The sequence below is a fragment of the Prunus dulcis genome, chromosome 3, assembly GCF_902201215.1.
Source record: "Prunus dulcis chromosome 3, ALMONDv2, whole genome shotgun sequence".
Classification (NCBI taxonomy): Eukaryota; Viridiplantae; Streptophyta; class Magnoliopsida; order Rosales; family Rosaceae; genus Prunus; species Prunus dulcis.
The window spans coordinates 8,054,286-8,070,794 of record NC_047652.1 but is presented as its reverse complement, the minus strand read 5'-3'; the positions used below and the strand labels follow the sequence as shown (position 1 = coordinate 8,070,794).

The 16,509-nt window shown below is 39.0% G+C and overlaps 1 protein-coding gene across 3 annotated transcripts; it reads left to right on the top strand.

Moving 5' to 3' along the window:
- The first annotated feature begins 9,977 nt into the window (after positions 1-9,977).
- LOC117623043 lies at positions 9,978-13,010 on the top strand. 3 transcript variants are annotated; one of them, XM_034353886.1, is made up of 2 exons: positions 9,978-10,357; positions 10,450-13,010. In XM_034353886.1, exon 2 carries the CDS (start codon positions 10,757-10,759, stop codon positions 11,567-11,569), a length of 813 nt encoding a protein of 270 aa, XP_034209777.1. In that variant the 5' UTR covers positions 9,978-10,357; positions 10,450-10,756; the 3' UTR covers positions 11,570-13,010. The 3 variants fall into 3 exon arrangements, 2 of the variants coding, with proteins under 2 accessions (XP_034209777.1, XP_034209779.1); XM_034353888.1 differs by having other exon boundaries at positions 9,981-10,357; positions 10,872-13,010; XR_004585063.1 differs by lacking the exon at positions 9,978-10,357 and having other exon boundaries at positions 10,366-11,846; positions 11,946-13,010.
- The last annotated feature ends 3,499 nt before the right edge of the window (positions 13,011-16,509 follow it).

The window sequence follows — 16,509 nt, the reverse complement described above, 5'->3', positions numbered from 1 at the left end:
TGAATTCTGATTGTATTCCTTTGTGTAAATATTACAATATTTATAATTGCACAATAAAGATATAAACAGTAAGAGCCTTGAATGGTAGTAAACACAAAATATTTGGAGAGCAAGTCAACTATTGTGATTAAGAAGAATCCATTTCAGATTCTTCTTCCTTGATGAGTGCGTGTGGTTTAACACCCCCCGCAAACTGAGCGGCCTTGGACGAACAAGTTTGGAACATAAGAGATGGTGGCGTAGCTTGTGAAGTGGTTTAGTGAGAAGATTCGCACGTTGATCAACAGAGGGGATGAAGCAGACTTGATGACTCCCAAGGGCCACCTTCTCGCGAACAAAGTGGTAGTCAAGTTCAATGTGGCGAGTACGAGCATGGAATACCGGGTTTGCCGCCATATAAATTATGCTGAGATTGTCACAATGCATGAGAATTGGAAAAGGCAGTTGAACGCCCAGTTCATGTAACAGAGAACAGAGCCAAGAAGATTCAGCGCATGCATGAGCAAGAGCATGGTACTTAGATTTCGCACTGGAGCACGAAACTGTTGGCTGCTCTTTGGAGCAACATGAAATAAGATTGGAGCCCAAGTAAATGAGGCAGCCAGTTATGGGCACCCAGCCCAATCAGCATCTGAGTAGATGATGAGACGAATGGAAGGACCTTAGGGTGTAAAATGGAGGCCAAAGTGAATTATGCCCTTAACATAGCGGAGAATCCTCTTGACAACAACCATGTGAGGAAAGCGAGAAGAGCTCATAAACTGGGCCACAATGTTGATTGCAAAGGAAATATCTGGGTGGGTAAGGGTGAGGTATTGAAGACTCTCTACAAGTTCATGGAATCCTGTGAAAGAAACGAGCAAGTCACTATCACTGGCACTTAGAACAGACTTGGCCGCAAGAGGAGTGGAAGCGGGCTTAGCATGTAGGAGATTACTCTTGTGTAACAAATCATGAACATACTTGAGGTGATTGAGATGAAGAACACCATCATGAGAAACAACCTGTAAACCCAAGAAGTAACTAAGAGGACCAAGGTCCTTGATGTCAAATTGGGGCTCAAAAGAGATATAAAATTCTATAAAAGAGAGGAATCACTGCCAGTAATCACAATGTCGTCAACATACAAGAGGAGAAAAATGGTGTGGAATCCCTGCTGAAAGATAAAAAGGGAAGAGTCTGCCAAACTTCTCGAAAAACCAAGGGATAAGAGGAAGGTGCTGATACGATTAAACCATGCACACAGAGCCTGTTTGAGGCCATAAAGAGACTTGTGAAGTTTATAGACATGAGTAGGATAAGCAGGGTTCACAAAACCAGGGGGTTGGACCATATATACGTCTTCTTGAAGGAACCCATAAAGGAAGGCATTCTTGACATCGAGTTGCCATAAGGACCACCGGCGGGAAATTGCAAGACTGAGAACAGTGTGAATTATGGCTGATTTGACAACAGGGTTGAAGGTCTCAAAGTAGTCAATGCCAGGAAGTTGATGAAATCTCTTAGCTACTAGACGTGCCTTGTAGAGTTCAATAGTGCCATCAGAGTGATGCTTGATGCGGAAGACCCATTTGCAATCGACTGGAGTATGTGTGGGAGATGAAGGAACAAGAGACCAAGTCTAATTTTGCAGCAAGGCATTGATTTCTTCAGACATTGCCGCGTGCCATGATGGATGTTTGGAAGCCTGAGAAAAATAAGTGGGTTCAACATTGTCAATCACAATTAAAAAAGCACAAGGGACCAGGTATCAAACTATGCCGCCAGTGCAGTTTTTAGGCCGAGAAATGCCATCACGCAGACGTGTGCGCATGGGATGAGCAGGCGCTGGTGGCCCTGGTTGGATAGGTGGTGGAGGAGTTGGATCCGTAGAGGCAAAGGGAGAAGGGACTAGCGTAGGTTCTATAGATGGTATGCAAGGTCTTCTAGAATATTTGTGGAGCAGGGGATGGACTAGCTCAAAAAGAGCCGCTTCAGGTGGATTAAAGGGTGCTGCGCGATCAGGGTTGGTACTGTGTTGTGGGGTGGGGACTGCGGCTTGTGGAAAGATGGAGGTGCTGGAAGCCTGTGGAAAGGTGGAGATGCTGAAAGCTTATGGAAGGATGGAGGTGCCGGAAGCTTATGGAAGGGTGGAGGTGTCGGAAGCTGGTGGAATGGTAGAGGTGCCGAATGCTTGTGGAAGGATGGAGGTGCCGGAAGCTTGGGGAATGATGGAGGTGCCGGATGTGGAAATGTCCTATGTGGGCGTCGGTGGGATGTGCACAGGTGGAGGTAGTCCTGGAATGGCCACATGTGCTGGAAAAGGAGAGGCAAAGACCACATGATGAAAATTTATTTCAGTATACTCTGGGAAGGATGAGACCTGCAAATGCTAAAAAGGAAAACTTATTTCGTTAAATAAAATATGTCGAGAGGTATAGACACGACCAGTAGAGGGATCGAGGCAGTAATAGCCTTTATGTTAGGTACTGTAGCCAAAGAACACACATTCAGTGGTCCTGTAGCTTTTTTGTTTTCTGTGTAAGCACCAAGATGTGGGTAACAAGAATGGCCAAAAATCCTAAGATGAAAATAGACAGGAGGTTGGTTAAAGAGTTTGGTATATGAGGTTTTCAGGATAGGATTGGGGTGGGTAGGAGATTGATGAGGTGGACAGCAATGAGTGTCGCGTCAACCCAAAGTGTATGAGGGGCATGGGTTGTAGTGATGAGGGTTCGAATTTTTGTGGCAATATGGCAGTGTTTATGTTTAGCAAGGCCATTCTGTTGTGGGGTGTGGGGACATGAGAACTAATGTTGAATGCCTAACTTGTGATAGTAGTGAGTGAAGAGTTGTTGACCTATTCAGTGCCATTGTCACTTTGAAGAAATTTGATGGAGGAATTGAAGATGTTATGTATCGTGGAAACAAGAGTTTGAAAATGGTGAAAAACTTCACTTTTGCAACGCATAGGATAAATCCATGTATACCGGGAATATTCATCTGTAAATAAGACATAATACCGAAAACCAGTTGTAGAAGGAATAGGGGACATCCAAACATCAGAGTGAATAATAAAAAAGGGAGAGTGGACATGAATTTCATTAGTAGAAAATGATAATTGAGTAGATTTGCTAAGGGCACAAGTCTTACAACATTCCTTATTTAATTTGAAACCTAATGAAGAAGAAAGACGAGACAAAACAGCGGAAGACGGATGACCAAGACATAGATGCCAAGCAGTGGAATTAATGGAAGCGAAGGCATGCTTGCTGTGGGAGGCGAATGGAAAGGAGATAGGATAGAGACCATCTTTACATGGGCCCCTGAAAAAGAAGAGTACCAGTTTGTAAGTCATAAATTTGAAAAGAATTAGGATTAAATACAAAAGAGACAGAATTATCATGAGTAAAGCGAGCTACGGAAAGAAGATTAGTACGGAGGGAAGGAAAATGATAAACATTACGAAGAGAATATGCGGAAAAACCTAAAGAAACAGGAAGGGTACCAGTGGATGAAATGGTTAGAGAATCACTGTTACCCAAATAAATGGAGTCATTACCCATGTAGAATTGGGGGTTCTGAAGGTTGGTGGCAGTACCAGTCATATGATGGGTTGCTCCGGTGTTCAGATTCTAGGTATTTTCAGAAGGTTTGAGATATTGTGCCCCTGCAAATGGAGGAAAAGTTTCAAGGCCCCGAAAGCGGTAGGGACATGATGCGTGAGTATGTTGGGCAGTGTTGCACGTGGGGTACCATAAGGGGCCCAAGAGGCCAGGAGCCTGGACAGGTTGCTGTTAATAGTAGCCCATGAGGAAGGTGACTAGAGTTGTTGCTGCCAGTTGTTAGCCCAGGTGGGATTGGACGACTGCTGCCAACCACGGTAGGGGCCAGATGAGCTATTGGAAGACCACGGTTGGAACTGATACTGCTGCGAGTTCCAGCCCCGACCTCGGCGGCTGCAATAGCCACGACTACCACTACGGCCACATCCAATGCCACGATTAGAAAAGCCACCATGCTGAAAGAAAAATGGTTGATACTGAGTGGCCATGAGAACCGTGGACTGGCTGGTGTGAATAGGATCGGTGTGAGGAGTCTGAGCTTCATATGAGAGCAATCGAGCACGCAGGTCAGCAAAATCAGGAAGAGGAGGAAAATTTAAAAGAGGGGTTACCAGCATTTTGTAATCAAGACCCAAGCCATGAAGAACGCCAGTGATGAGATCCTTATTTGAGACGTGTTCATTGATGGCAACAAGGGAGTCCGCGAATGATTTGGCTTGATGAAGGTATTGGTCCACAGTTTGTGTTCCTTTTTGCAAGTCCATGAGTTGAAAACGGAGGATTGATTCGCTAGCCACCGAAGTCTGAGAGAAGTGGCATTGTAAGCAATCCCAAATTGCTTTTGAGGAGTCACAACCAATGGTGAGAAACAAGACTGATTCAGATAGAGTGCTGGTGAGGTAACTGACAATGAGTTGGCCTTGTTGAAACCATGTTTCATAGGCAGCATTAGGTTGAGGAGGAGCAGGTGCTTGGTTAGGAGAGGATGCGGGTAGAGGCTGAAAGGGAGAAGGTTGAGGAGATGAGCCATCAACATATTTCCACAAGCCGTTGGCCAATGAGAAAAGGTTTTATTTGTCAGAGCCAGATGAGATAGTTGGTGTTGGTGAGCTTGATGAAATGGGAGGAGTGGGGACCAGGAAGAGAGAAGGAGGAAGATGGAGAGGCCATGAGGGTTTGCCCAGAGAGAGAGAGAGAGAGAGAGAGAGAAAGAGAGAATAGGCTATTGCTTGGAAGAGAAAAGGGATAATTTTCTAATACCATGTAGAAGTTTAAATTCTGATTGTATTCCTTTTGTAAATATTACAATAATTATAATTGCGCAATAAAGATATAAACGGTAAGAGCCTTGAATGGCAGTAAAGACAAAATATTTCGAGAGCAAGTCAACTATTGTGATTAAGAAGAATCCGTTTCAGATTCTTCTTCCTTGATGAGTGCGTGTGGTTTAACACCTTGCCTTTAATGGAATCAACTGCTAAAATTCCATGCCACGTTAAAGACAGACTCAGACTCGTATTGAACCATCAAGGCATGCAGCTGACTGGTGAGAGATAACATGCCTGACTCAATTATTGTCTCAGCACCAAGAAGTTGAGCTCGGAATTCTTGCAAACAAATAGGAGTTTCGCAAGCAAAAATTACCGTTGTGTTCATGACCAAATCAGAAGATAAACCATTCAAAGCAGCCATAACTATATCATGATCATAAATTCGCTCTCCTGCAACATTGAATTGATTTTTAAGATGCCTGCTATCGAACAAATACTTTTCAACAAGATTAGTCCCTTTTTTCAAAGTTTGAAATGCAGTTTTAAGATGATTTACGCTTGCAATGATCAATCTCCTCTAATGTGTCATCAACCCATCAGAGTATACTGCACCAAGGCACGAGTTTAAAGATGATAATGCTGAAGGCATTTTGATAAGATCAATATGCATGCACCAGCTCCATTGAGTAAAAATACCATACTTTGCATCTATCCCCACAAGATGTGATCCCATGTCGCTTAAGTTGGGATTCCTGCACCTCCCAATATTCTTAGTTGCGAGAAGCCTTTCCAAATGCACATGGAATCCTGACAATTTTGAGGGCACTACATTCACAACTATACCAAGCTTAACAGACTCACCAAGGTCATGCCAACAAGTGAGTGGCAACGTGTTAGAGTCAACAAGAGCCCTCAAGAGCTGCAAAACCAAAGCATGCATATTGATCTCCAAATGCAAGCCTAATGCACTACTCAACCTTGTGAATAGCAAAACGAGATGAGCAAGCATGAGGCTTAAGCTAGCATTTCCGTTTGAAATCCGGATTGCATGATCCACAAGCCCAAGTTGGTTGTCAAATACCACAAGTCTATACCTATCACCAACAGCAAGTATTAAGAAATGTAACACAATGTTTAGCTCCAAGATTGGGCTCGGAAAGCTACCATCAATTTGGAATTGAAACTCAAAGGATCCATTAATAGGCAAGCTCGTGATCTCAGACACTATAAGAAAACATAACGTATTATATTACCACTTTTCAATATAATGTATTATACCAAGACCAAAATAGTTAACGATCCTTTAATAAAGCAACCATATATTAAAAGTGAATCATGGCCGACAATGATATTGAAGTGATTATTATGCATATGCCCATGCCTTCAATCTTGTTGCTTTCTCACCTGCCATTAGTTAGCATATATAGAAAGTGGTATTGAATGGTGCAGAGTATTAATAAAATAAATGAAGAAGATAAAAAGACAGAGAGCTTATTATGTTTTGGTGTGTTTGATCTTTTTGCTTGCATAATTCTCTGCTTTAGTCTCCATCCCTGCTAAGTTTCTTTCGAGGACTATATCTTCTGTTGCAGTTGTAGAAATAGGTAGTTGGGGCTTGAGAAAGAAGGGTGATAAAGTAAAGGAGTTTGATCGAAGAACCCAGTTGGTATTTGGCAGAGGATTCATGCTAATAACGTGTTGTAAAATGAATGGAATGTGGGAGAATATTGAGCTGCACGTAAAGTAAATGAAACATAATATTTAACGAGATTCCGCCATGCCTACGACCTCGGAGAGTAGCAGTAGTAACTTTTCCACTATGTAAAATAATAGGGCTACAACTTTAGTATTTACAATATATGTGGCTCACTGATTTTTCTCTCTTAGAGAAGTTCTCTCTGCTCTCTTTTTCCTCTGCTCTCTCTCTCTCCCTTTCTTTCCATCTCTTCTTCCTTCTCTTCTTTTCTACCTAACTCTCTTTCTTCTCCCAGTTGGGGTGTGTATGCAAAGGCATAATAATGCCTTATTTATAGGCTTAGGAAATGATGCATGTGAGTGTGCAAGTGATAAGCCTCCAAGATGTAGCTAACTAGGAATCCAACATGTGGGCTCCACCCACTATCTTTACAACAAATAGACAATTCTTCATTCATGCCCCAAAATGGTCAAAGGCCTTAGACTAAATACAATGAGATTGTGAACTCAGCAACGGTAATGTCTACAAATACAAAAAGGGAATCTATGGGCTCCTATCAATAAGTCCACTAGTGAAGGGTCCTAACAGATGGGGATTCCAAAGATTGCTAGTTGCCTGGACGAAAGAGCAATGGATCAGAGAGAGAGAGAGAGAGAGATATATATATATATATATATATGGGGAGAGAGATGAGAGGGATGAGGTAGAGTGTTGTAGTGCGGCTAGGGTTACAATTGAAACACGGTAAAACCTTTTTTTAATTTTTTTAATTATAGAGGTGGTAATAGGATTAGGCTTTTCCCTCATTGGGCTTGGCCGTTCCCAAAAAATCTTATGCAAACTAATCAACCCAATATAATTATATAATATAATTCAATATGAGCCTACGGGTCGGGCTTTGATGGGCATGTCGGATTGGGCCTTTGTGGGCTCAAATGAGCCAGGCCTAGGGACCGAGCTGGGCTTTAAGCAGGCTGGCCGGCCCATGGCCCATAACGGACTGAGCTGAACTTTATCTCGATGGGCCGGATAGGTCCCCATTGACACCTGAGCCTATGGGCAAAATGATGACCCCTAGAAAATATCATATCCAAACCAAAGATAGTAAAATTACTTTTTTTGGACCAAATGGGACATCTCTTTTGGCATACCCGTTCCCTAAAAATATTCAAGCTGTTCAAAAGTTGGACAAACAAGAAAAAAGGAAAGAAAAAAAAAAGAGTAAATTTATTTATGTTAGATACATACTATTTTATATTCCCAGGACTTGTTTTACTTTTATGATAATAGACCAAATATCACCTTTTGGGTCCTCTATGAATTTTTTTTCAATGATCCAAACTATCTATTTTTTAAATCTACATTCATATATATAGGGAGCTATTTTTTGCAAGGACTATCTTTGAATAAATATGTGAAAAATAGATGGTTTGGATCGTTCAAATTTTTTGAATGGGATTTCTAAATGTAGACTTAAAAATAGATGATACGCAAAGACTGGTACACACTATATCTGCTTAATAGGGAGAATGACTAGTCTCAAGTTATTGCATGTAGAGACACTAAGATAAGTGTGTATAGGTGCTTGTAATGGCAAATATGCTTAACGCAATCAAACCACGAGTTCTAGGATGGACGTCCTACTCACATATCAAACTAGAACTCATAAGTTGCAATAGTGTTAACTAGTCCTCAAACCTGAGACATCATAGTTGTATTGTGGCTATGTTGTTTGTCTTTGACATTTGTCTATCTTTATAATTTTCTATAGTTATTTGTTCTACTCAAAAACGGAATAACTGACTGTTGACATAAGGCTATAGATATGTAATTACATAATATATATATATATATATAATTTAGGGGTCCCTTACGAAATTTTTTTCAATGATTCAAACCATCTATTTTTTTAAGTCTACATTCATAGATCATCCTTGCAAAAAAATTAGACAAATCGAAAACTGTTTCGATGTCCAATTGTGTCCTACAAATCAATGAACACAGTGTTTCAAGAAAGTACTAAAATTTCAATAATTCACTTGAATGGTTAAATGACATCGAATTCAAGTGATTTTTTGTAGAAATGATATTTGAATGAATATCTACAAAATAAAAAGTTTGGATTAGTGAAATACATGCGAAGTGGGCCTTAGAAGGGTGTCCCTTAGGCCACGTTTGAGATTGCTTTTTTTCGCCAAAAATCTGCTTCACTTTAAAGTTAAGCAGTTTAATGTGTTTGGTAAAAATAAAATATCCTGATTACTTTAAGAGATATTTAGTGATATACCATTCTTAGCACTAATATTATAGATAAACCCTACACCATTGAATTTCTATAAACAAACCCAAAAAATGACAGTTTGCCTTATTGAATTTAATATTGATTATTAAATTACTTTGATGTCCTATTGAGTATTTTGGGTATTTTTATGAGATTTTGGGGTTGTGCTTGTTTTAAAAAATTGATGGCAGTTTTGTAATTTATAATAAGTTAAAAGCCTCTTTGTTATGTTGTAAATGGGCTTTAGGTGTGTTTCTAAAGTACATTTCATATAGAGTATTTTTAAAATTTGGGCCCCTATATTGGGTATAATAGTGAATCTCCCTTATTTTAAAAGCAGTGGCCTTTTGACAGTAGTTTTTAAAAGCAGGCTCTGGGTTGCTTTTCAAAGCTGCTTTCAAAAGAAGCAGAGATGAACTTTGAATGAATTTTTTTAATTCCCAAAATACCATCATTCATTTTAAAAAATGACGCCACCTCCACTTCCACATCCAACTCCACCACTTGCACCACCACATTCACTACTTTATAGCTAATTATTTTCAAAGCACAGCAGAAGCAACTTTTTTTTTTTAAAAAGTGACAGCAATCCCAAACTGCCTTAAAGCCAGCAAAAAAAAGGGATTTGTCGTTACTAGCTAATATGGTTGGGCACAGTTCGGGTTGGACCGATTTTTTTCTCTAATTAGAACCGATCTGGTACTATTTCTCTAGTTTGATTCGGTTCGATTTAAAAAAAATTCAACAACTGTCCAATTCGAGTTGAACCGGTTTTGATTCGATTTCGAACCGGATTATAAAAATTATTTTTTAATACAATTCTCAACTAAAATATTTTTTTTACTTGAAAATTAACAAATTATTCAATTTCATATAAAAATAAATATTAAAGTTAGAAAAGAGAGATATTTTGAAATTTTGGATAAATATTAGTTTTTTTTTTTGGTGAAATTAAAAATATAGCATTAAATATAAATATATATTAAAATTATATTTTTTTATAATTTGACCGGTTCGGTTCGGCTCGGTCCGATTTTTGAAGACATGGAACTGGATCCAAAACCGATCCTGTTTGATTTTTGATTGGTTGTTGATTTTTTAGTCAACCCAATTTTTTTCTGATTTGTTTTGGTGCGGTTCGGCTCGGATTTCCGATTCACTGGTTTGAGTGCCCTCCCCTATTGGCTAATGAGTGGAGGAAGGAAAAAGAGAAATTTTTGACTTTTATAAAACTTGATACTGAAATTTTATTTTTTTTAATCCCCTCCTACTACTTGACTGCATCCATATGGTTCTTTAATTATCTTGCCAGTATCATCTTGCTGATCATCTGCTGAACTTTGAACTATACGATCTGATAATGTTTCTTCCTGTAATTACAGTACCATCATTCATAGCTTCATCACATTCTTTTCCATTATACCACTCATCTTACCAGAAAATGAATATGAAGCTTTGTGGTTTGGCTGAGCAGACAAAAGTCCTCTTACCAGAATATGAAGCTTTGTGGTGTGGCTGAGCAGAGCAGCGGCTTCTGGTGAGACATTAGACCAAGCCATAAGAGGTAATTCCTAAATCCCTAAATAAAAATCTTTCAGTATCAATTTCAGAATTTGATTTCAATTAATCAAATGACTAGTGGAAAATTGATCTTAGATTGATCTAATGCTTGACCTATGGGAACTTTGAGATCATGTGTGTCAACAATGGCTCTGGATTCTGATACCATTTGAAAACCTTGGAGAGGAAGAGAGAAAGGGGAAAGACAATGAAAAGCAATGAGGAAATTTTATTGCTAAAGTTGTCTGGTTCTTGCAAAACAGAGCCAAAGTGAGTACATGAACTGAAAAACACTAACTTGCATCCCTAGAAACTAATTAATACAATACAACTGAAAGCTGCATACACCAAGAACAAAAAATCAAATCACCTACTTTACCATGTGACTCTTCTTCCTTATTCTATGGTCATGAACCTGATGTTTCTTCTAACTCAAATCTGTATCACGGAAATTAGAGGCAAAGTGGACACCAAAATTATGGTTAGCACAGAAGCACAATTAATAGAAAACCTTGCAGGAGTCCCAGATGACTGTGGGCCTGCAGCAAATGCATTCGACAATGGTGACTCAGGTGAAAGAGCCACACTCATTGGTGGGTCGGATATTGGTGCATTCGACAATGGTGCGATGCCCATGGTTGGTGTGTTTGACAATGGTGCGCTGCCCATGTTTGGTGCATTTGGCCATGGTGCACTGGCCATGTTTGGTGCGTTTGTCAATGGTGCGTTGCCCATGTTTGGTGCGTTTGGCCATGGTGTACTGGCCAAGTTTGGTGCGTTTGTCATTGGTGCGCTGCCCATGTTTGGTGCGTTTGGCAATGGTGCGCTGCCCATGTTTGGTGCATTTGACAATGGTGCGCCGCCCAGGTTTGGTGCTGATGCAATGCTGCTAGATGGAGCCTGGACTGGTGCAGCAGCTCGCAACTTACTTGGGTTTGAAGAAGTTGATGGAGAAGGTGATGAAGTCCGTGCAATTAAGCCTGAAGGCAGTATTAGATTGCTAATTTGCACCACAGATATGGTATTATTTTTATCAGCAACATCTCGAACAACCACTGCTTGGTCAGAACCAGCGGCTGAAACAATTGAGATTGTGTCACCATTTGTAATGTTCACGAAGCCTTGTTGGCCACTTGGTTCGTCAGTAACTTGGAGCAGTGTGTTTATTCGAGTGGGCTGTGAAACAGGCAAGTTATGGAACTTTTGGACAGTATAATAGTCCATGATAACATGGAGGCTTAGGACCTTTTTCTTAATCTCCATTGGTTTGTCTACTAATGAGGTCATGGCGCCATTGTTGACCACGAAGACTGTCATGGTTTTGTGTTCATTGATCTGGTTAGCAACTTGGGTTTGAGTCAGGTAGTTGTTGAAGAGGTTGAAATCTGAGTTGCTGCTTAGAATTTTGGTGATGTCAAAAGCAGCTGATGAAGAAGGAGCTGATGAAGAAGGTACTGAAGGAGAGGACTCTGATGGAGAAGGTGATGAAGAAGGTGAAGTTGAGTCTGAAGGAACAATTAGATTGTTAATTTGCACTACTGATATTTTCAAATTCTCAGTAAATATATCTTTAACTATTTCTACTTTGTCAGAACCAGCAGCAGAAACAATCGAGACCGCATCCCCACTTGTGGCATTCAACAAACCTTGAAACCCATTTGATTGAAAAGAATCTTGGAGCAGTGTGGTCAATTGGGTGGTCTTCAAAGTAGGAAAGTTGTGGAAACTTTGAGAGGTATAGTAATCCGTAATAACGTGGAGGCTTAGTACCCTTTTCTTAATCTCAGTTGATTTTCCCACTAAGGAAGACATGGCAGCATTGTTGACAACAAGGACCGTAACAGTTGTACGTGCATTGATCTGGTCACAAACTTGGGTGTCGGTCAGGTAGGTATTGAATTGGCTGAATTCTGGATAATTGTTTAGAATTTTTGTGATGTTGAAAGTTGAGGAAGAAGGTGATGAAAGTATTGACGGAGAAGGTGATAAAGAAGGTGATGAAGGTGGTGAAGTTAAGCCTGAAGGCACTATTACCTTGTTAATTTGCACCACTGATATAGTAAAAAGCTCATCAGCAACAACATCTCGAATGACTAGTGCTTGGTCAGAACCAGCACCTGAAACAATCGAGATAGTGTCCCCATTTGTGATGTTCACAAAGCCTTGTTGGCCACTTGGTTTGTCAGCAGCTTCGAGCAGTGTGATTATTCGAGTGGACTTCGAAACAGGCAAATTGTGTAACTTTTGGACGTTATAGTAGTCCAGGACAACCTGGAGGCTCAACACCTTTCTAATCACGTCCATTGGTTGTCCTACTAAAGAGGACATGGCTTCGTTGTTGGCCACGAGGATCGTGAGGGTTCTACGTTCATTGATCTGGTTAGAAACTTGAGTTCGTGTCAGGTAGTCGTTGAATATGCTGAATTCTGGGTACTTGTTTAGAATTTGGGTGATATTGAAAGCAGATGATGAAGAAGACGGGGATGGAGAAGGTACTGATGGAGAAAGTGTTGAAGGTGATGAAGTTGAGTCTGAAGGAACAATTAGATTGCTAATTTGCACCACTGATATTTTTGAATTCTCAGTAAATATATCTTTAACTACCTCTACTTTGTCAGAACCAACAGCTGAAAGAATCGAGACCGTGTCCCCATGTGTGGCATTCAACAAACCTTGAAAGCCAATTGATTGGAAAGAAGATTGGAGCAATGTGGTCAGTTGGGTAGTCTGCGAACTAGGCAGGTTGTGGAAACTTTGGGAGGTATAGTAATCCATAACAACGTGGAGGCTTAGCACCTTTTTCTTAATCTCGGTTGATTTTCCTACTAAAGAAGACATAGCGGCGTTGTTGACCACAAGGACCGTGACAGTTGAGCGTGCATTGATCTGATCACAAACTTGGGTTTCAGTTAGGTAGGTATTGAATTGGTTGAAATTTGGATAGTTGTTTAAAAATTTTGTGATGTTGAAGGTTGATGAAGAAGGTGATGAAGCTACTGTTGGAGAAGGTGATGACGCTACTGTCGGAGATGGTGATGATGGAGAAGGTGATCTTGGTGAAGTACTTAAGGTTGAAGGTAGAATTACATTGCTAACTTCCACAATTGATGTCTTATAAATGTCGTCAGGAGAAATATCTCGAACTACCTCTACTTTCTCTGAACCAGCAGCGGAAACAATTGAGACGGTGGCCCCATTTGTGACGTTTAGGTAGCGGTGTTGGTCAGGAGATTCAAACAGTGTGGTCAGTTGGGCAGGCTGTGAAGTAGGCAAGCTCTTGAACTTATTGAGGGTATAGTAGTCCAGAAATACGTGGATGCGCATCACCTTGTTGATCACGTCTATTGATTTCCCTACTAAAGATGACATGGCCGCATTTTTTACCACGAGGACCGTCATAATTCTGTGTTCATTGATCTGGTTAGAAACTTTGGTTCTGGTGAGGTAGTCATTGAAGATGCTAAAATCAGGATACTTGTTTAGAACTTCGGTGATGTTGTAAGCAGTCGATGAAGAAAAGAAAACGAAAAAGAAAGAGAGCAAGAAATAAGTAATGGGTGCGTTGAGCCTGGTATGATGCATCTTGATTTCACAGAGAAGCAAACGATCAGGCAAGGAATGAGAGAGGTGTCTGTGTCGGAGTGGATTCAAAAGGCATCTATTTATATGTGTTTGAGGAAGAGCAAGTCTTCGTCCTGCCAGATTTGCAGGAACATGTTTTCCTTGGTTGAAAATGATGCAGAAAGATGGATGGTAAAGTTGATTGCTAAGTTTGTAGGAAGAGTCAGTCCCAGTTGACAATGTATTCGCACTTCCTCCCACTTAATGTCTTAAAATAGATTTTAGATGTTGAATTTGATTTCTAAGTTTGTCATAAGATTCAGTCCTAGTATTGGTATTCGTACTTAATGCCTAAAAATAGATGTTATCTTAGAAATAAGACCATTGTTTTGGAGGACATCAGCAGCTTACATGTTATCACAGATTGATGTGTCATTTTTTTTGTTCGTATTATGTAAGTTACCTCAATTTCTATTTGAAGATAGATTGATCAAAATACATATGTATATATAAGAAAATATGAAAAGAAAAAAAAAAAAACGACAAGTTTATAAATTTGATACGTATGTATGGTTTAATATAATACGAAACGAAAAATAAAATAATAATGTATGTTTTCTTTATTGAAAAGGACTAATTGATGCATCATATCTCTAGCTTTCCCCAACATATTTGTTAATTAAAGTTGTTATTGCAGAGTCAATTCCAAGTATCTAAACTACTCATTGTAAAAATAAATTTTTATTTATTTATATTTATATATATATTTTTTTACATAGTAGACTGATAGAGTTTTTAATCTGAAATTGCATTAAGAAATTAACTAAATACTAGAAATTTTCCTTTATTTACCTACCAATTTGTTTTTTGGTAAACCAATGAATTGGTAAATAAAGGATCAAAACAGAAGTGTTGCTCATGTTTTTTTGTTCAGCATAATGTGGCACTTGAAACAAGTTAGGCAAGAATTCTGTTTCTTAGAATACATAACATATCTAAAATTTTGCCTCATACCATGCTGAATTCATTATATGGCCATACACACGTGTATATTTATACAAATAGATACAAGAATATACGTACTTTCAAGGATTACGACAATACATTCATGACTGCAGTAACATTAATTTTAAGACAACTTGCTAGTTTCATATTGAAATCCCTTCTAATTAAGACTCTCTGTGTATTTAGTTTGCTTTGACCTGTGGATTACGACAAAACCTTTGATGCCTGCAGAAACTGCACCGCAAAACCCTTCAAAGAGGGCGCCTAGATTTTCCAATGGAAATGCTTTCTTAGGTTAGGTGCCTTCTCTTACCGGAGCATCTCTCAAATTCCCATTTCTCCCATGCCACGCATTTCTACAATAAGATAAGTTTCTTAATCTAAGTATATTTAACAGCCTCTCAAGTTTACCTCTCCCCTTTTGTTTTTCCCTTCCCCTCTTTCTCCACTTCTTCCTCCTCCCAGTAAAATATAAGATCAGATTCTCCAGTTCTAAATTGGTAACCATGATCAAAGGAAGAAACTATGAACTTATGAGCTATGTACAATATTTGGAAAGAAGGTTGGCAAGAAAGGTATTTATAAGAAAAAACTTGGTCGATAAAATCAACGGTGGATCAAGGCTTGATTAACTACAGACAAATTATTCACTGGTTTCGCGTGAAGTTACAAAAACCACAGATGTAGCACTTACAAAAATTTAAAGCTAACTGAAACGGCTTTTGACACAGTTTTTCGAATTTCTTATCATTTTACGTGATCGAATATTCCATAGAATACTTTTATGCATGTATTAATTGCAAAAATAATTGAACAGTATACGAGTGTTGATTTCTAGAAATTTCGCTTCATCGAATTTTGTAAAACGAAATGCTCGTTTTAGAAGGAAAAAAACCTTAGAAATTGGTACTTCCAAACTTACATAATAGGAAACTAGAACTAAACACAAATCCTTCAAATGTTGGCGTGAATGGTAGCAGTTACAAAATTATAAGTTAATTGGTGGAACTCTTTACAACGGGCGTCTAACTTTCCATTGCATTTTCTCTTGATCAAATGTTCTAACAAGTTCCTTCTCGTTTATTGAACTTATCAAAATATTGAATTTGCATTGTAGGAAAAAGAATATTTTTAAACTACGATTTTTTGTCTATTGTTTGTGATGGTACATATGGTGAGGCATGTGACATGCATACATTTCAACAGAGGCCTTCTCTCTCTATTATTATTATTATTATTTTTTGGTTTTTCTTCGTTCGATCTTGATTGTCCAATATAGGTCCCTACAATTTCTATTTCCTAGACATATACCCATCATTCTATAAATCTATGTGTAAAACCCAATTTCAAACTTAAATGACCGGTAGGATATAAGAGGTCGTAGTATTCCTATGTTTTTACATCTTTGCCATCAGACTTCATATTTTATTTATAAGTTATTCCAAGCCTTTCATTAATTGCCATAATTGTAATTAAAACTCCCTATTAATAGCATATCAATCACCTCATTTCTTTTGGTTGCCATTCCCTCTAACGTATGGCCCCTTAAAATTGCAAATAAAAAAAATATGTAAATTACATATCCAATAA

Excerpts from the sequence above, each read along its gene's own strand:
- LOC117623043 (XM_034353886.1), top strand. The coding sequence starts at position 10,757 with ATGGTCATGAACCTGATGTTTCTTCTAACTCAAATCTGTATCACGGAA.